General features: G+C 42.9%; 1 protein-coding gene across 6 annotated transcripts in view; it reads left to right on the top strand.

Annotated features, from left to right (window-relative positions):
- FAT3 (FAT atypical cadherin 3) overlaps window positions 1–21,963 on the top strand; it is a 1,069,235-nt gene that overhangs the window by 951,070 nt on the left and 96,202 nt on the right. For all 6 annotated transcript variants that reach the window (XM_069639361.1, XM_069639365.1, XM_069639363.1 and 3 more), the window contains one exon: window positions 19,496–19,964. In XM_069639361.1, coding sequence (XP_069495462.1) covers window positions 19,496–19,964 — 469 coding nt within the window. The remainder of the gene's footprint in view (window positions 1–19,495; window positions 19,965–21,963) is intronic.

Below are 21,963 nucleotides of genomic sequence, written 5' to 3'. Positions count from 1 at the left end.
GTGTGTTTTCTCTAGTCATGCTGCTTTATGTAATTGGTGAGATGGCTTTAGCAAATGCTCCCCTGACATTGTGACTCCTGCACGCAGAGAGAGAGAGAGAGAACAGAGATGGAAAGAGAGACAAATAGACTGAGAAAGAGTGATATAGATTGACATACGATACGTCAAGTCCGTATAGTGTACAGCATTTCCGTAGCACAAACCTAGCTGGGTGAGGCCTCACTCCTTCACCACTTTTATCCATTTAAACCCTTGGCACATGAAAGCCATAGAATTTCATAATAAGTCTTCAAATCTGAATACAGCCTGCTCAATTGGTTACGGGCTCAGCATTTCATCCTTCCACAATCAATAAATCAAGTACATTTAATTTGGTCTTACTAGCAGCTTTTATTATGATGCTTATAGGTGATATGAACCTGCAGTGAAGAGTAATGTACGACAATCATATTACAATTTGTGCTAAATCCTTTGACATGAGACCAAAATAAGCTTGTTTGGGATGGGACAGAATTTGTACCTTTTAGGATCTGCTTTGTTGCGCGTAATAAGAGATGTAAGTACAGGTGCCGCTTTCCAAAGTGTGCAATCAGTGTGTAATTGGGTCAGTGTTTCCCAGGATTAATACAATAGTTGATACTGAAATGCACACCTTCATACATTCCAGCTTGGGGTTTTTTCCCAAAAAGGAAAAATGATCCCAAAATTACTTTTCTACTCCCCCCATGAATACATACTTCCACATGAGAAACATTTGCCGAATTCATGAAATGAAACAAAGTGCCCAAGTATGATGGGCACATGGGTAACATTAGCTCTTAAATTAAGAGTACATGGTGTGCCCAGGATAGTGTAATAGAGATGGCTGGGGGCACGCCATGCTAATCTTACTGCCCAGTCACAAAGGAGCACATTCCTAAGCAAATGTGACTGTTCATTCACAAAAGGATTGCCCGTTTATCCTGTTAATAAAATAGTTCAACCTATAGTAAGTCATCAAATTTGATTGGTCGCAGATGAGGAAAGAATTGTGCATTTAAAAAAAAAATATTTGAGAAACACCTCTCCAGATAAGAAATGCCCCTTTTTAAGGTAAAGAAAGCGGTGCTTGCATGCCATAGGCCATGTGTACAGTAGGTTCCATGCTTGTTATCATGTTTAGTGAACATAATCCCCTCTTTTTCTGCAAATCGCATACATTTCCGCGCACAATTTAGGCCTTGAGTATTTCACACATATAACTTTAGGAAAGGTGTGTGACTGTTCAGAATTCAGTGCATAGCACATTGGTGTAAGAAGAAGTGGTGCCTGGAGTAAATGTTTGCATGGTCATTGTGATGAGCATGTTCGCATCTATGGTGGGAGCAGCTGAACTGCATGTGAAACCGTGTGAAGCTCCTTACTAGTGATGGGCAGAAGGCTATCCATGGCGCAGCTGAAGCGTGTGGCGGCATGAGTGGACGGGCTTCCACGCTACAGATCCCCAAACGGAAGCTCACCCTCTCCTCTGGTTAAGGGTATTTTGCCCAAAAGGGGAAGCGTGGTGCAGGCCTGGCATTGTAAAAATGTCAGCCAATCAGGGGACTGGAATGTTCTGCGCACTCTGATTGGCTGACTTTAGCAATCTGGGTGTGTGGTGCATTATAGGCCAACTGATTGAAAATGTTGCGCTCTGCTCGGCTTCCACCCCACGCATGTCCATGGCTTAGAGACAGTCTTTCCTGGAAGTGAGCAGCGGTCGCACCCAAGGCAAAATCTGCTTCTCTTACTGCAGTCTTTACGCTGGTCCCTACACAACACCTGGAACTGTCTAGAATGTCAACAAACAGTGCAGTTCATGAAGGCACTGCACCTTTATCTTCCTGGATGTTTCAGAATAGGATTTTTTGCAAGACCAGTCACATTAAATAAAATAAAGTCTAGATACATTCTTTTGAAGGGCCAGTCTGGCTAATTCTAGAAGCAGAATTGCTATGTTTTTTTGAAAGATTACAAATGCCATCATCTTTTAAGATGGGTTTGCCTCCTTTCCTCTTTCTCATTCGATGATATGCAACGGTTAAGAGATTCTCACTGTGTTTCTTTTGCAAGGACTATAGGAAGATGATCTACATGGTCACTGGAGGGCGTGTCTCTCAATATCCGGATTCGTGGACATCCCGCTGTGCCACACTTCCATACACGGCAGCAATCATAGAGTCAATCGTTGCAGGATTTAGTTTCATGACTCGAAACAGATATCATCTCAATGTTTGGAGGCGCGAGTGAGACCTGAGACCAAGCACTGCCACAGCTGGAAATACCGAGATGATCAAAAAGAAAAGACTTACAGACAGGGTTTTGCTCATTTTACTCTAAGGGCCTGATTCTTAAAGTGTTACACAATGGATGCTGCCCACTGAAAGACGCTGTGTGAATCATACTCCAAGAGTCCAGAACATCGTGCACCGCCAGATCACACTAGCACAAATGGTAACTGCCTTTCCACAAAATACCCAAGACTTTTCTCTTCAGTCGCTATATCCTGGGATAGCCACACCAAAGGGGCGCCAAAAGAGTCCAGCATTTGAAGGACATCCCAAATATGGCAGCACACCGTAAAGAACTATGAAAAGATCCTACTTCTGCCCAACACTGGGACTGAGTAAAGACCCTGCGATCGATTCCGTCCACCCCATCCCCCCACTCCTCAGTGTCTAGATTCAAGATCTTCTCTTGTTTTCAGGGTTGCTCAATGCTTACAAATTGACTTAAATAAAATTAAAAGTACTTAAAACATGAATGCAGTGTTTCATATCTAAAATGTCCCTCTACGGAGATGAGGAAGTCTGAGTTTTCCCTCTCCTTATATCTCCAAGCAACATGCAGCCGCTTGATGGGAGGATGAAGGTCTTTAAATCCTTGAAGCCTTTTAAAGGTTTGCCAGAGCTTGCAATTTTCTGAGGGACAATTCAATAGCTTTTCAAGAACTGAGTGAGTAAGAAGGTACATTGTGAAATGCATCTTGTATTGCTTGGAAGCCATTTCTTAAAGGTCAACAATAGCAGAGCGTTCTGCTCACATACTCCTCATTTGCATCCATGGGAAGCGAACCGTTGATCCTCTCAGTACCAACGTGAAGCTGCGACACCTCAACCTCACGCGGCGGGCCCCGCTTTACCCTGCATAACTTGCCTCTGTGTAGTGTGGTGTGCCTTGAGCTTCAGAATGTAATCACTGCGAGGAACTTGCAACAAGCGAATAGGTGAAAGGTGCCACTTTCAAATGGCAGAGGAATTATTCTAGGATCTGCTCAAGTCGGTGATGAATGTGGTGATAAGGTATTGTGAATTATGACACTGTGCCGCGCAGCAATTGCTCGATAACAGCTAGGATGCTTTCTATTGATCGATTATTGTTTTTTACAGAAGCATTTTTAATATAGCAGTGTGGCTCCGGACATTCTGCAGAAAGTTTGTTTATTGAGGTCCTCGTGGGCATGATTAAAATAAATGATTGACTCTATTGTACAGAGCACCTGAGCAGAGACGCAGCTTTTTAACCCTCTAAATATTAAAAAATTCAAGGATGATATTTTACACGTTGCAGGTGCTGCCACTCTTGAAATCACGAAGTGCTAATTTTAGTACTATACAATTAAAATGTGTGATGTTACCACTGAGCTGTGGAGTAAAGCAATAATCGTTCAACACATGCGTCAGAGCTCGCAATCTTTTTTTCCAGATCTGCTTGTTGTACAAATTGGAACACATTTCTCTTCTTTACTCGGGTTTAAAAAACAGTTGTGTCTCTTCATGTGCTAAGGTGCATGAACCTCGGAAAATCAGCACCAGATGAGGTATTGAGAAGGACCAAGTGTTGTCTGGCTATGGCTTTTTTACCTCACTTGAGAGGCGATACGAACCCTCCTACAATGTCTTCCGAAAGGATATCAAAACCTTGCTTTTAAACTAACCTCCTTCCCTACTGCCCTACCACTTCTCCTCTCTGTCTGACTGCCTGTAAGTAGCGCCTAGATGCGCATGGGCTTTGAGAACTGCTATAAATGCACAAATAAGTAAGTCTCGGGAGGATAGCTCAGCGGAAACGTGCTCACCTTGGAAGCAAGACGACACAGAGCAACACAGGTGCGATCCCCAGGTCCACGCTAAGAAACCTTTGGGTATTAAGTGCATTATAAATAACCTATCATATCATGAATACCACTGAACAAGCCCAGATGTAGGATCAAGAAAACAATATTTTACAAAGCCATGTAATTTTTGATGTTCATGCCATCATCGATAACAGGCGACGTCAGATAGGATATTACGAGTAGATTTTATAATTATAGAGACTACATTATAGATTCATGCACTGGGCGTAGAAAGTTATGAGGATGAAAAGCTATCCACTGTGTACAGCCCTAGACTGATAGGGAAAAGCCATAAGGGTCTTTAGCTCAGTTTATTGGGCCAGTGTGAGGCAATGTAAAACCTTACTGAAACAATGTGCTTTAAAATGTACCATGTCCCACAAATGTTCCCTCAAAATGGGCCCCAGATATTACTCAAAGTGTTTGTTAGGGAAAGTCTGGAATTGCAATTGGTGATTGTGCCACTTTTTCTTGGTGCCGAGGACAACGCCCTCCTCCATCCCTGCCTGTTGATGGATGTCAGTTCACTTATGGCAAGTCTATCCATGACTTTGACCAGAATTCATGCTGATCAGTGCACCATTCCTTTTATCACCTAGCTCATAAACAATATGACACAGGGCATGATGAGCAAACTTTGCAGACTCTGCGGTATTAAAGCCTGCGTGATCCTAAATATTGGTCCACAATATTATGACCCTTCAAGGCAAACACCCGACATTCCGGGCAATATAAATCAATAGCGTAGGGACACTGCACATAGAGTATACAGGGATACTCAGAGTAGCTGCACGCCCTCACTGGTCTTCTGCACAACAACCTCCTTGGTAGCCTACACTAGAATGGTTCCTTACTGATCTAGTTTTCAGTTGCCTTCTGAGGCAGCAAAACAAGATAGGAGTGGAGATGCAAGTGAAGGCAGTTCCAGTCTGTAGTGGCCAAGCTGGAAAAAGCCCAGCAGCATTACATTGCAAGTGTCACACAGAATAAGGCATGCTGCTCATATTTCATACTATTTAAGGGGGGAAGCAAGTTAATCTGATGTGTGTAGAAGAGCGACGATTAAGATTAACAACAATGAGACACTAATTAGCTGAGTCGCAGCTTTGATGGTAGGATCAGAGGCTCCATGAAGCCATTTTTCTGAGATTCTGAGGTGAACCAGATGATTTGGACCTAGAAAATTAAAATTCGCAGGATGATACTTTGATAGCAGACATACATTGGGGAAAGCCCTTTGGTGCTATGGAAACATGGCAATTGGAACGAAAATGAAGAGTCGGTATATGCACCTTCTGAAGCTGTTACACAACTACTGGATTGTCTTTATGATAAGAGAAATTGTGCTTCCAATTGTAACTTTTATTTTAGCTCTGGATGGAGCAAAATGCCTAAGAATGTATTTGTGAGCAGAGATATACTTTGGAGAGGGGGCATAAGGGGGTCAAATAGTGGTGTGATAAGCCAAAGGGGCAGCCGCTGAAGGCTAGTCCTCAGCATGTATAAGCATAGAGGGGCTAGCTTCTGGTGAACCTCTGGTGTATCTAACGACTGCCCTTTGTGATAAGCTGGAGCAGTACCAGCTGACCCCAGGTTGCCCAAGCAATGCTCAGGATGATTTCATTACCCGACGCCCATGTTAATGTGGCAAAATAATTAAAAGAAATAGGCAAGTAGCCGCAGCATGATCCATGATCAGAGCCTACAAGGAAAGAAAACAATTGAAGAGCATCTCCACTGCAACAATCCGCTCTGGACCAGGAAAATGACATGGACCTTAAGCTCCCCTCACTCTCTGTCTCTCTTGTCATATTTGCAGATGGGAATAAAACGAGCATTCGAGGGGTATTCACCTGCACTGTTTGCTGAGCAGATATTATCAACCAATTAGGTCAAATATTCATTTGTACCAAGATTATGTCCGGGGCAAGTGAACAGGAAATGTCTGTAATGTTTCAGATATTCATTGTTCTAAAGAAAGTAAAGGGATAACGTGTAAGCCGCTATAAATGGACACTAGGAGGCCCGATTCTCAACTGGTGTTAAGTACCGAAAAGGTAATTAAAAGCATTAACAAACGTTTCGGTACTTAACACCTATTCTGAAGGTGGCACATTCATCCGAAGTCGGTAGGAATGCGCCACTTTCGGAATACATGTGTCAGTTGCTAGGATGGGTTGGAAACAAACCTAGCAACCGCCACATTCCTTACCTGCCTCTTCAGACTGGTATTCTTGTGCCACTCCTCCAGTTTAATATGTGCGCTAAAGTGGCTCACATATACAGTACCATTTTGGTGCCGTTATTCTGGAGGAGTGCCACAAGAAGCCTTGTTGCAGTGCAGGTAAGCAGCTTCAACGTTGCAGGATACAACGTTGAAGCTGCTTACTTTGGTGTATATGAAAGCGTTAATATACACCACACGGGTGTATATGAACACTATCATATACAATGTACGCAGCTTCAACGTTGTATCATGCAACCTTGAAGCTGCTTACTTTGGTGTATATGAAAGTGTTCATATATACCCGTGTTCTCGGCAGCAGTTTTGTAAAATAACGATTATGTCATTAGTTTACAAAAATGTGGGCGAAGGTGCACTTTTGTGCACTACGAGGATGCCCAGGCCCACTTCAGAATAGTGATGAGCGTTCTGATTTGACGCAATGAATCATGCTCTTTAGCACGTTCACTGTGCCGCCAAGTTAAGAATCAGGCCCTAAGAGGTAGATGGAATGGGAAGCAGCTACTGAACTGTAAAATGAATTGCAGCACGAAAACGACAGCACGTTATTCTTTGGACTACGCATTAACCTCGAATCTGTTGTACGTTTTGGAAAAGGACATCCAGCTAACAAAGACATACGATGAAGGGTTCACTCTAACAGGAGTTCGCCATTGTATACGACTGAGAACACACGTATCTACGCCGAGCGGTTTTTTCATCTTGTCCTTTCTGCCATCGGGGTTAAGTCCATAATGGGCTAGTACCAGTCCCCACATATTGGAGTTGGCGAGAGTGGACGTATAGGTACTTAGAACACAAGATTCATCTGTATCTACTAAGAAGATACCTTTACCTACCCGTCCCTTCACAGTTTACTTGATAACGTTGACGGTAAATGATATTCACCGTGAAGGAAACTAAACCGAAGTGTCTGAAGTTTTCAGTTCCAAGACCTATTATTTTTGTTGTTTTTTTGCTCCACCCCTGATGAATTTCTCGCAATTGTATAAATCGTTGTTTGAGAATGAAACATGTCGGGTTTATGATGATGTTGTATTATTGCCAACATCTTGATACACTAAAGTTATATTTAACTGTTTAGAACCGCCAATCTTACATCAGGCGGATTCACCGAACCAGGTATTTGTTATAGAGAGGTTGTACCCGGTATAGTAGGGACTCCTACTGAGTTTAGTATCAAAACGCAAAGTTTTCATGAGATTGGGTCTTTTTTACTCTGTTCTTACAACTTGACAATGAAGTTAGTTGTTTGTAGCAGAGCCTATTTTCCTTTTTTTTTTAAAAGAAATATTTTCCCAATAGTTTTGGGTTCACTGTGCACTTTATTATGAGTAAGGATGTTTACGAGATTCTTAATGTGATTTTAGGCTTCTAGTGATTGTTTGTTTTTAACAAATATATTTTTTGTAAGAAAATTGAACAGTTCAACATGTCAATTTAATAAAATATTATACTGATTTAGACCATTCAGTGGTGTATATGGTTTACTGTTTGTAATTTTCGACCTTTGGTGAATTTCAATACCTAAGAGGGGGTCCTATATGGAGGCTGCGAGATTCTTTATGTTTTGAAACGACCGTAGGCCGAGTTAAGGGGGACGAATTTCGCAGCTTTATCTAGTAGCCCTTTTTGTCTTCTTTTGGTTAATGTTGTAGATGGAAATACAGCACAGTCAGAAGATGCAGGAAGCAGAGGGTGGGCCTTTATGAATGAGTTCACAGTGGAGATAGGCGATGGCATGTGGCAAAAGCATGCTAGAGGCATATCCATAGAATGGTAATAAAACAACAAGAAAACAGCCAGAGGCCTTAACGGACATGTATGTGGAATGGCGCGAGGTATGAGATTAGCAGATGCCAGTGGACCCAGGTGGGGCACATCCATGTAGATATTTCTGATTAGTGGTTTCTGGGTGGTGGGCAGATAGAGTAGAGCAGTTTTATGGTATCAGGTAATATTATCATCACCAATAATATCGCCATATATATATAGTCGGGAAATGGCATAGGCAATATTATTGATGGGGATCATTTATGGGGTAAATGGGAGCCGGGGCGATGGGGGTGTCCCCCGCTCCATTTAAAAAAATATGGGGGTTAATATTGCTGCAAAAAAAGTTGCCATTATTGTATGGCGATATTTTTGCAGGGTTATTAACATATGGAACCAGTTTTATTCTGTGGTAGGACGCCAAGCTGCTTTACCAATAGAGGGATACGTATATAATGCAGGAGTCAGTCCAGAAACAGTGGATGCACTAATGTCAGTGGAAACCACATAAACAACTTAGATTTCTGGACATAGCAGAGGTTTTGTTACATGAGAATGTTTGAATAGATTGCGTTAAGTCAGGCGACACTATGTCACGTTGTGTTATGCAGTATTTGCAATGTCATATAGCATCGCGCTGGTGGCATGTAGCACTCTCGGCGGTAGAACTGGAGCGCAAACAGCTGTGGTGAAAACATTCTTGATGTTTTCATTAGATTTCCCCTATGGATCTATTCCTTATTCGTATGGCCTAGTGCCTGGAACCTCTTATTCCCCAGGTGCTCCCAGCCACGGCTTTTTTTCCATCATGACAACGCGTGCAACCATCCTCACTTTGCATAAACAGTAAATAGGCTCCAATGTTTTGTTTTTATTTAATGTTTTAATAGCTTTCGACCTCTAGAACGGCTGACACTTAAATCAAGGCCCTTTCTTTCCTGTGCCACCAACTCCATCCCTTCAAAGTAGCGACTCAGGCAAACCAATGTATTAGTGCTCTTTTTCACAGGCATTTCCTGAAAGCTTTGAAAAGTACTCTGCCCAAAATTCGTGTACTTCTGTTCATCCCCAAACTCGTTCTCCGAGCACTACTCACAATTATCATTTTAATAAGCAAGTGTTTCAAATATATACATGTTGGAATCAATGTCAAGTCTCGCTTCAGGGTCCTTGTTCTCCTCACTGTGCCAAGGGGACGTTTAACAGGGGGGCCAATGAGAGGTATATTGTACGGTGAGTCATAATGTTTTTTGCATATAGTTTCCTATTAGTGAACTTGGAGATCAATGAATCAGTGTCATGGCAATAACTAAAATCACGTGTTCACCAAGACCGTGGAGAAAAGGCTGTTGGCCTGGGCATTCTTTCCTCTGTTGTACAGTACATACAATGTCACTTGCCCATGGCGAGCTATGAATTGACACTACATAAATGCACGTATGTTTTGGGTCTCGTCTCTCCCTATTAACCACCGTTTACAGTCACAGAATGTTCTCGCGCTGTGCTGGAGACCTGTAGAAGCGGCAGGGCCCAGAGCTTTCTGTTCTCTTTGTTTATTCTTTTGAAAGTTATGGCTCGCTACGTAATCCCTTAAAATAAATAAGAAGGCATTAGAGCACGTTGTCCCTGTGTTTTTAGTCAGCCGAAGCCGCAGCGAGGTGTTCCGCCATCTCACTTTAGAGCCGCTGGTATAGAACAGACATGGTTTAATTGTGTTTTCATGGGAATAATTACCGCGCATGTGGAAATGGCTGTACTCCTTCTCTTACCATCTGTTGCTGAAATGAGAGAGGGTAAAACGTTTTATGGAATCCGAAAATGCGAATCTGGAAACCTCATTTATTTTACAAAACACCCCCAGAAACAGTCCCAGATGACTCCTGCGAGCGGTGGTTTCAGAGGGGGGGTGCCAACGGTTGCTCTGTGAGCTAAAAGTGGCAGTTAAACCGTCGCGCGCTCAGCCGTTCCGGGAAGCCGAGTGCTGCCTTGTAGGGCTTGGCTGTAGGTTCTGTCTGCATTGACTCCTTCTATTTATACTTCAACCGTTATCCCCAAAGAGATCAGGGCTTGGAAAGGATCCCATGTGCGACTGCTGCAAGTGACACGTTCATTGGACGTCGAGTTTAAAAGAAAGAATGAAGATACAATAGCTTACCCCCTTGTAGCCAATGGCGGGAGATGTCCCTGGAGCCTTCTGGTCTGGAAGGCGTGCATGTTATGGGAATGCTGAGTCTGCGCATGACAGCAACAACCCCCTTGCAACTGTTATGGTAATGTACTTACCAAGGTATGCACATGAGGATTCTGACTTTGATACTCGGCCAGTATTGCTCCTAAGAGCCGTGTGCTATGCAAGGTACAAGCGACGCGGGGAACCATCAAGGAGGAGATGTAGCTTAATGGCTAGGTCGCTGCCTGTGGAACCAGGACACAGGGCTTCTGTTCCCAGCATGCACAGCCGCCCACATTGTGTGATCCTGGGCAAATCACTCCCTGTGCTGCAGTTCCCTTATTTGCTAAATCGAAAGCACTTACAATTGTTGGCTTTAAGCACTATTGTTAAGAACATCTCATACGCTGTGCTACGCAATTCCCTGGTCTACCTCGCCGAATGAAGCAGTGGCATGTGTGCACAGGGCCCCACACCAGCTTTGAGAGCTATGGAGATATCTGTCTGTGTTTACGTGGGATCTATTTAAAATTGTTTTCCATGTACACATTCAGGATGTGAAGATTCATGGTGAAGTTGGACAAAATGATTTAACTGATTTCAAAACAAAGACACCACTCTTCCTTAAAGAATTCGGGGTCAACCGGACAAAGAAGGATTTTCCAAAATGATAGGCTATATTTTCTCAGTGCACAGTGGGAAGTGAGCTTTGTTAATTTCAAATGTTAACAAAAATCACCCCGTAGTGTTCCACCGAATGGGGAATTAATTACATTCATCTTTTTTAGCTAAGTAGGCTAAGGATCTACATAGTTTTGACCCCTGCCACTATAAAGGGGCAGGGAAGGATTTAAGGCAAGCAGACTCCCCACCTTTTGGTTTCCCAGGGCTCAGTTCTACGTACATAGGCAGCTTCTGTTTAAAGTTCAGGACAGCCAGATGCATTTCAGGACATTCTGGAAAGATAGGGCAGGGGTCTGGTCATTCCACTCTCAAGGATGGCCTCTCGCTCTCCACCATAGGACCCAGTCAGCATTTAGCCATTCTTAGCAATAGACAGCTCCACCCAGATGCACTCTCAGCTATCTCCTCTGCTGTTTGCTTGCAGTTGTCAGATGTAAGTTTCAGCAGCACTCTTTTGATGGTAAATTTCAGAACCTCCTAGCACAGTCCCCCTTACATAGCAGTGATGACACCACCAATTTTACAATCTTGCGGGAGTACCCTGCACGACGTCACACCAATAGGATTGAACAGTTTCACTTCTCTCTCCTCCCCAACCCACCCTCCCAATCAGGATTGGTTTAGGGGTCTGGAGAAGACATATGGCAGCTTCATTTACAAACTCTATTTGTTTGCATGCCAAATGTTTGCAAACATCTAGTTATTTGACAGAAATTCATATTTTTATTAGTAACTGCCATAACATATATATTTTCCTTTCCAGTTAATCATGGGGAATTAAATAAGACGACAGCCAGGTCTGCACCATTTTTTACGGCCATTTGGCAGATTTCTGCCATTTTCACAGAAAGCATAGCAGTTATGAGCATTTAATTTCCTACCCATATTCCTAAATTTACCCTTCACCAGTTTGCCAACTCTTACATTCGGACATTTTCAGATCAGCCAGGAACCTAGTTTCACTGCCCATTATAGTTCCCTAACTCATAGGTGCATGAATTGTATATCTCCAAAGTTGCCTGGAAATTACCCAAAACATGGTACAGAAATGAAGAAAATCTGACTTATGGTTGCTTGGAAAAAGGCCAAGATGTTAAAAGTCCTTTTAAATTAATAGTAAATCTTCATGTTAGACAAATGGCAACTCTCTTGTCTCCAGGCCATATGGTCTCACTGGGCTAGCCTATAACCAGAGTTTTTCTTAATCAGTCTGTTTGAAGTGGGTTACCTGTTTGAAGTTGGAGTTTCAGGCTCCCTTAATTGAATTGTCTTTATAGCTCCCCTCTTCACAGCTACTGTCTACATTGTGGTCATGCATTAGCCAGGTAAAATGGTCCTGCTGAGACAGCCAGTCTAAAGAGCCCTCTCAGAGCAACCACCTTTTTTGCAGTTGTAAACACAAGGATGCCAGCCTTCCAGTGTTGAAGTTCCTTTTGACATTTGTTCAACAGCCAGCAAAAGGGTTTGCCTCTGGTTTAAGGAACTTTTCCTATGGAAAACCAAGTGACTTTTCAAATGTCATTGGTATGGCTTATGCAAAACATAATATATATTACCTTTTGTCCACACGAACCATGTCTTTTTCCCTGACATTTTTCCTGTTAGCAGTGGTACCATTTTCACTTTAAACTTCAAATACACAAGCCCAGCCATTTTTGTGACAGTGTTTAAAAATCCTGTTTTTCATGTGAAAGGGACCTTTGATTTTTCGTCTTGCTTTGTGAATTAAAATGCTGTTTTTCCTTGGGTAATGACAGGTAGGCCTTTTTCACATGGCCATTCAGTTTTCACTTGCAATCACATGCAAAGCCGTCATTGCGTCAGTATTGAAAAATCCTGCTTTTCATGTGTAAGGGACTTCAGTTTGGGGCCTTTGAATGCACCACACAATTACTACTATTCCTAATAATCGGACACCCTGCTGAGGGGGATTAACTATATACATGTCTGGAAATTTTGATTTCTTCCCGTCATCTTTTTGACAATAATTATGTTGAAATACAGAATACATATTTGAGAATGCTTAATGGGAAAAGATTTGTCTCATCAGTTCTTAAAAGTCTTACTTTAGCCGTTGGGACAGTAACTTCATGGACAAATGAGAGGATACATTTTCCTTCATGCTAAAAAAAAACAAGATAAGGAATCTCATATTATTATATATTGAAGAACACAGCTACCACAGTCATAGTCTCACAATCCTAAGCCACCAGTAGGAAAATGGGTCGGGTTTCCATACTAATAGCAGAAAGAGCAGTAAAAGACTGCTTTGCTGTTTGGTTGATGGGTGGATATCTTCTCGACCTCTTTGCTGGCATTGATATGGTCAACCATTCAGGCCTTCTCTCAACACTATCTCCCATAGGCTTCCTAGACAACGCCCCTGATTGGTTTGCTTATTATCTCGTCCAAAGACACTAGACAGTCTTACTCACACTCCTTACTATTGGTGTTTGCCAAGGGTCAATCCTGGGTCCTCTTCTCTTCACTCTCTATACCTCTGCTCTTGGCCCCTTGTTCACCTCCTATGGCTTATCCTAGGAACTCTTTGCTGATGACACTCTGATCTTTTTCTCCTTTTCCTCCTTAACAGACAGTGTGTATGATCAAACATTTATAACTGTCTGTCTGTCATAAAATTCTGGATGGCATCTCACTCACTCATGCTCATCTGTACTAGGATGAAAGGTCCCATTTTCCCATCAAAACAGGCTATATCTTCCTCTACCTTTCTTCTATTCTTCTCTCCTGACTATCTTCCCTACTCTGCTTCTGCTCACAACCTTGGTGTCATCTTCAACCCGTCTCACAACTTCTCTCTCTTCATCTCCAATTCTGCCACTGCGGCCAGACCTAATCTCCTCAACATCAGAAAAATAAGACATCATCCCTGCAACACTGCTAAGCACCTAGTCTCCTTGTTAGTACTCTCTTGATCTGACTTCTGTGCCAGTCTACTCTGGACTTCCCAACTATGCTTTTTCACCTCTCGACAACATTGTCAACTTTGCTGTCCATACACTCTTCAATCATCCCTGCTTCACCTCCACCTAGCCAGCCTGCCTTCAGTTAGGCTGGTTATCTATGAGAGAGAGGGCAAAGTATAAACTCATTCTCATCATCTTCAAAACTATACAGAGCCTCTCCACGCCCTACCCATCGCCCATCTCACTCCTGCCTCTCCCCCTTGCTCCATGCGATCATCAAGGCTCACCTCCATGCCACCTCTTGTGCCCCCTTGCGCTACCTCTCACTTCTGTTCTCTTCCTCTCCTCTCTTCCTTAGTATGGAATGCTTTTCCTATTCCTCTCCACACTACTCCCACTCTGTCTGTATTTAAATATAACCTCATAGCTTGCCTACTTGCTGCAAAACCACTTGCATAGCACTCTACATCATCACATATTCCTGCTCTCCTCTAACCCCTACCTTATCCCTCACGCCATCATCCTAAAACATAGCACTTACCCCTCATTTTTCTACCTCCAATGTATCATCTGGTGTTATCTCTGCATTTTTGTGCCAAAAGTGCATTGTTTTCCCAGTAATTTTCATTAAATAAATAAATAATCTAAGGAAACATTATTTGGGTGGTTTTATGTTTTGAGGTGAATTTTGGTGAGGGATCTTTGGGTGTTTATTTCCAGAAGGGAGCCGACGTGTAGATATTCTGCTCGATTTGCTACTAACTCATTTTTTAGGAAGCTCCACAAGATATCTTAAAATGGCCTTGTGATTGCTCAATTTTGAAGTCATTCTCAATAATGGGTGTTTTTTTTAATCTTTTGAAAGAGAAGGCATCGCCCTTTAGATTTTGAGTTATAACACCTCTAACTTTTAGTGTATGGCTTTTTCTAACAACCTTCAAAGTTTGATTGCCTCCTCTTCCAGCTCTAATATAAGTCAGTATTTACCTAACTTTTACAAGATTGTTGCATCCTTCATATTCCAGGTGATCACCTTTAGGTGTTGCCCAGGCAAGTCTACTAAGAATGTTTATTCAGATAGTAGAATTCTTGGCAGGACCTCTGAATGCATATACTGATCACAGGCCACATAAGCAAACCAAGCGATATAAATCGGTGTTCTGCCTAGGTGCCTCCGCTCATCAGTACAGTGAAGCAGACCTAACCCACAGGAGAAGCAGAAGGAGGGCAGAGAGACATGTGAGGGGCAAATATGTAGATACACATTTAGTGATGGAGATTTTGAGATAAGATAACGTGTAACATAATAACGTAAATTCCAATAAAAAGGAAATCTCATTTGGCAACATATTAATGAGAGTCTACTCTCCTGAGCACCCCTGCCTATCAACCCAGAGTGCCCCTTATTCTCAAAGCCTGCATTCTTTGCGCTTCCTTTGCAGGGGTGGTTTTAGGTGTGTTTAGTTGTGTGCATTGTTAATTTGTATAATTTGTATTGAAGTTCTTATTTTCTTTATTTTTATTGAGCATTGGGTGTTACAATTGTACTATTGTTTTTGTGTTGCAACTGTATCAGATCACACCCCTCGTGAAGACTATAGCATGCCATTGGCCTGCACCAACAAAAGAGCCAAAGGAGGTATACCTGTAGGGCTGTGCCTTGTTTGACCATTATGATTGGGGTCACTGCTTGTTCAGTAGTTGTGTGGAGCTCAGGAGGTGGTTTAGGCACTACTCCTCCCAGTTTTCCAGCACAGCAGTAGCCATTTTGTCACACAGGGGCTATCTATTCTAGTTGTTTGGGCTGGTGGCCTTGAAAACATATTCCCTCAAATGCTCAATGAGTAGAGATAACCATGGATAGCTTTGTCAAGCCTCTGTATCTAACCGCCAGCCTTCTACCACGATCAGTGGTGTACAGGATTTAGGGTTGAACATTTTCGTACAACAATGAATACCTCCCACAGTCTGGTTGCCACATCTTTATTTTTGTTGTTGCCATCTGTTAAAGGTGTAGTTGTAGTTGCATGTATTCCAGCCACCCTGCTCCACTCTGATAACAACAGTGATACTGACATGAGTCTGTGCATGCATCACCCAGTAGCATTCTAAGTGAAACATAATTCCTCCGATTGAAATGTTTGTTCTCAATAAATAATATATACACTTACTGGATTCCTCAATCCCCTCTAATTCAAATTATACTATTGTACAACCCTGTGAGCAGGGCTCACTACATGAGACCAAGCATCCCTCCCGACCATAAATGTCCATTAAAAATTATACACAACATCCTAATACCTTACAACATACCTCCTGGAGATACTGACAAACTAAGAATTTTGCTTCCCCATTCATTCTCTTTACGGGTATGTGTTACTTGCACTGGTCCATCAAGAATGAAACAGCTTCTGCACATCTACTTGGAATTGGTATTGCCCTCAGAAAAATTGCTATTCAGAAAAGGGGGGGGCAGGTAGCTCTGAGCCGCATGGCTCTGGCCATTCAATGTGCTTCGTCGAATACCTCCCTTTTCTTGGCTTATATTTGAACAGTCATGGCAAAAGGATACACTGCATCTCTCCATTGGAAAGCCTTGAATCTGATAGCTTCCAGCAACACTGTATCCATCAGTTTTCAAAGTTGAGCAGTAATTGTCTGGTTATTGTTTGTGACTTGTTCATCCTCGCACACTAATAGCGTTCTCAATTGCAAGATTCTCCTCCAGAAGACTTTGAAGTGGTTCCATCAGTACTGACTTAGCACACTGCGGGATTAGAGGCAACGTCCTCAAAGCTCTCTTACATGCCTCTGAAGTGCAGGCAGTTTAGTCTACTCTTTGCTTTACTTTTGAGCATCCATTATTTTTGAGGACCCCTTCTAACTTCTTCGGTAGCTCCAAGGTTGTTTTGCGATCTCATATTCACACGATAAATATGGACCCCACCTTTCCTACCTTGCGATTCTTCACTCTCATCTCTGATCCCATTACTAGCGGCTGTTTTTACTTCTTTCATAAAAAAACAATTCTTTTTTCTAAATCAACATTTTCCATGAGTTTTCCATAGATGTTTCATCCCTTTGATTGAAGCATGTTGAGAGTATTTGAAGTGGTTGAACTTGTGGCCTACAACCTTGCTTCTTTTTGACATGTGAGATTTGTTGAACTCTCCTTTCCTGTTCTGGAGTCGCGTTGCAAAAAGAGAGATTTTTGATCAAGCTGTATCCGATAAATCTGGTTATCAAGAAATAATAATTGGCCAGTCGGCATTTAGACGGGATCCATGGATCCCAGAGTGAGAGATCATAGACTATCCAATGTCTGTTTCCTTGACTTTCAGATGTCCTTCGGTCCTAGGGTGCTATATCCCCTTGATTAGTTGATAACCAGCCGTAATGATATATATCATAGATACAGATCAATTTGCTCGTGCCTTTACCTTCGGGACTGTACACCTTCGCCACTATTACAGGCAAAGAATGGAATACATAATGTTCGTGAACGTATCACTAATCCACGATCCCATAGCTGCGATGGCTAGCGTCAGTTCTTTCTCGGAAAGCAACACTGTCCTTTTGGTTTTCCATATATCTTTTCCACATCTTCTAGTGGAATAATTTCTCATAAAACTACAATAAATAAATAAATGAAACTTGCTATATAAATGGATAGCTATGCGCATGTGCTACCTTAGTACAACCGTAGGAGCTAACCTAGTGAATTCTGCATTTTTAGCACTATGTTTGCACGCAACTTGTAGAAGCATAATGCAAACAATTTCGGCCATATAGGAACAGGCCACTGCAGTATTGATATAGCATGTTTTTTTTTCTCTGTGGGCGTGATTTTGTGTGAATAATCCTTGCAATAAATCCATTTAACTCACTCACGTTATAGATGAAATTTTAATTTACTTTTTGTAAAACAAGTATACTGGTCATCCCTAAGTATCATGTGCTAGAGGTTAACAGTGATTGAAACGAATTGAAAAAGAAGAATTAACTTTTAACGGATCAAAAAATAATGAAAACATACCGAATTTAAAAAAGAAACAAAAAAATCTATATTTTTTCGTTGTTTTGGATTTGTTAAAAATGCATTCTTCATTTTTAAGTTCGTTAAAATCACATGTAACTGGACTAGAGCTCTTTCTAGTCTCCAGAAATCTGATCTAGGCCGGCAATTACAGATAATTTTAAGGATGAATTAGCTTCTTGGGTTGCCATCCTACTTCCTCTCTTTAGTGCTTTGCGTTTCTATACATTATTCCAAGGGGATGTGGATGGTCTGGGCGGACGTGGAAATAAACCACACCCACGGTAAGAATGGGGCATATGACATGTGTACATATGTTGGAAGGATTTCAGTAAAACGATGGTGGCACCCACTCATCTTGTGCCCTAAGTCCCCTCATTCACTAAAGGAGCTTTAGTGCAAGAACATGGACGTCTTGCAGATCCAAGGGAGCTTCACTTACTGCTGGCTTGTTCCAGGCATGCGTCACACGCTCACATGCATGCCCCCCCGCCCCCGAGCTACTAGTGTGGAGGGTTGCAATGAGCCCTCCACCCACGAGGGAGAAGAGCGAATATTGCCCGTAATGTGTTTTAATTGCCCCAACACCAACGCATTGGTTACGTTTCCAGCCTTGTTTTTAATGGTTGCACATTTGTTTTAAATAAAATGTAAAAATCATGCGAAGCATTAGTGTTTCTATTTCGTCCAAATAAATAAACGTGATTAAAAAGACGTATATTTTTATTCTGAATCCTCCTGCATGTACCTTTCTGTGGGACAGTGCAATGTTCTCACGTATGTCACAAAATAACACAAAGCAGTGGAATGAGGCACCCCAGAACAATCTTAAAACACCCTGATTTATTTGTCTTTCACGAATATGGTCACTCGCCAGGTTGGCATCTTGGAGGGGTGCATTGGTTCAGCTTTACACTCTTAGGCCCGACCTGTTCCCGCCACACCAGTCCCTCATGCCATGCCTTGTGGGCGTGGTTGCACGGGCACGCCAAATGCACAGGGGTGGGAGCAGGATGGAAAGAAGAGCGTGGGTGGGAAGGAGCAGGAACGGGAGATTATTACAATTGAAAGTGCTGAGAAATGGCGCTGAAAAGGGAGCACCTGATGAATTAACCATGTGCTAAATATCAGTAGTTAGTTACACCCTCCGCGCCCCCACACTGTACCTCTCCTTCATCACCCAGTTTTTATTTCTTTGTTTTTTTACCCCTATTTTTTTCTCCCTTCAAATCTGACATGCTGGGCTAATGCAATCTAGGCCGCTGTGTGCAGGCAGAGTTTATTTTGGAAAGCATGGCGTGCACAGTAAGTACACGAGAAAAGGACTTTATTTGGCACGTGTTACTTATAAATACCGCACTATGTTTCCCTTTTTATGAACTTGTTTTGTTGGGGTAGATCATGACCGCTCATAATTTAGAACCGATATTCGTATAGCTCCCAGCACATTGCATGAGCAACCCTCACTGACACGCTGAGGTCTGAAAAGTGTTGACTTTGTGTTTTGTTTGGTTCCCGCTTCTAGATCGTGGACGGCAAGTTGTGGTTCCAGTTGGACTGTGGCAGCGGCCCAGGCATCCTGGGAATTTCTGGCCGGGCGGTGAACGACGGGAGCTGGCACTCAGTCTTCCTGGAGCTGAACCGGAATTTCACCAGCTTGTCCCTGGACGATAGCTACGTGGAGCGTCGCAAGGCGCCGCTCTACTTCCAGACCCTCAGCACAGACAGCTCTATTTATTTCGGGGCCCAGGTTCAAGTGGAGAATGTCCGAAGCCTGACTGACAAAAGGACGACGCAGGTCTTGGGCGGCTTCCAGGGCTGCCTGGACTCGGTGGTGCTGAATAACAACGAGCTGCCGCTCCAGAACAAGCGCAGCAGCTTCGCCGAGGTGGTCGGACTGACCGAGCTAAAGCTCGGCTGCGTGCTGTACCCCGATGCCTGCGAGAGGAATCCCTGCCAAAACGGGGGGAGCTGCACGAGTCTGCCATCTGGCGGTGAGTCTCCTGCACTGCTCCCTAGCTCTGCTGCTTTCTGATGATCTAGTTGCATGCCTTTGTTTCTGGCCTCTTGGAAAATGAAATTAGGCAAACGCCGATTCACAATATGACAACGTTTAAAGGCGCGCTCACGCTGGCAGTGTAGGCAGCCGCTGGGGCGCGCATGATCGCACAACAATACACCAACAAGATAATATACAGTGGGCCTGATTTACAACGCATTTTTCAATGGGATGGAGCCATTGTAAAATGCTTTTGTGAATTCGGCCTAGTGTATGTTCAGTAATGCCGTACTGTCCGTTGTAGTGATTTTATAAAATGCACGCAAAGTCCTTACATTGCAAAGCCAGTGTTTTCAAGACAATAACTAAACAAAGTGGACTCGTGTTTACGACATTCTCCTGCACTTCCACTGTAGCTCGATTTTACGTGCAAATGCATTATTATTAATAATAATTATTACATCGAGACGTAGAGCCTTAAGTCAAGAGTACTGTAGCTATTCACTCGACCGATTAACTCTTCTTAATTTGGACATGGAATTTTTAATGTAATGCATATTTTTTTTTTTTGTATTTACACTTCAAAAACAATTTAAGAAACACATTTCTATAACATATAAAGGTACATTACATTCAGTGTGCTAGCTTGACATAATTATCAGTGAGCTGCTTCGGAAACAAGCGACAGTGTAGGGACAATAAGGGCCCGATTCATGGAATATTTGCCCGGTTCAAAGTGAATTTGCACTGCTGACCCAAACCCTGATTCATGGAACTGTGCAAAGTCTATTTTTGCTGTGCAAAGTCTGGGCAAATTTTGTACTGCAAAGATAGCGCATAGTCATTTTTTCAGTACAAAATAACTCTGTCCAGACTTTGCACTGCAAAAATACACTTTGCACAGTTCCATGAATCAGGGTTGGTGTCGGCAGTGCAAAGTCACTTTTCAGCAGTGTAAAGTCACTTTGAACCGGGCAAATATTCCATGAATTGGGTCCTAAGGGTCCAGGAGACCATAAGGGCCACCTTTCTTCAGGGCGGTAGGGTGGACAGCAGCTGATGCATTTATGCATGGCACACCCGATTCAACCCAGCATTTCAAAAATACCCAAAAATACCAGGGGACTTTTCCAAACACTGCAGCTGCATGACAGCGGTAGAAAAAGCACAGTCTCAGGTCTAATGTGCTGGAGGGGTTGGGGGAGGGGAAAAGCCACGGGAGAAGAAAACATTGGGGCAATGCATGACCAAGCAAGTGATTGAACCCGCAACCTGAACCATGAAAACGACGACACAGCAAAAAAAGTCCTTCTCGTCTGTTTTGCTTCTCTGTGACCTTTTGACCTTTGCTCTCGAGGAGAGTGCTGTCCTATCTTGCTGCCATTGCTCCACCTGTTCTGTAACGTTTCTCTTCCAGTCTAGTATAATTTGCTCAGTGGTGTCACAGGTAAGGATTTTTATAAAGCATATGTAAATGAGGCAATTTAGGGATCTCACTCCTAACTATGACCAAAGGGGATCTGGATACAGTGACAGAGAAATGCGCGTGCAAGTATGGAGACAGTTTCAGACCAAAGCGGACCGACTGTCCTGCAACACCTTAACAGGTGCACTATCAAGTCCTCCGCCCGTCGGTCATAACCAACATGTGTCAGAACAGAGACATCCATCATCATGTAGACTCGAAGGGGACATGACGTGGTGGAAGCTACCATATATTGCTGATTCAAACTAAGGGCCAGGTCAACTAACACCGCTTTTGAGTTGGAGCATATAATTGTCCAAGCTCGATCCGCAAGAGCAGTTCCCAGGTATCCTCCCACTTCGCTTTATAGTGCAAGATATCACTTGGAGCAGCCAGGAGACCCAAAGGCGTATGAAGTGTATAGCAGCAAAGCCTGTCAGGTCTGGAAAGTGAAGAGGGAAAACCCAAACATTCCTTCCCACCCGATGGACCCCGCAACCGGAAGAAGTATCCACGACAAAACGACTAC

Source organism: Ambystoma mexicanum, chromosome 7q, assembly GCF_040938575.1.
Source record: "Ambystoma mexicanum isolate Mex_15411 chromosome 7q, UKY_AmexF1_1, whole genome shotgun sequence".
NCBI classification, from domain to species: domain Eukaryota; kingdom Metazoa; phylum Chordata; class Amphibia; order Caudata; family Ambystomatidae; genus Ambystoma; species Ambystoma mexicanum.
Note: the sequence above shows the minus strand (reverse complement) of the source record. Positions and strands in the feature narration are given on the sequence as shown.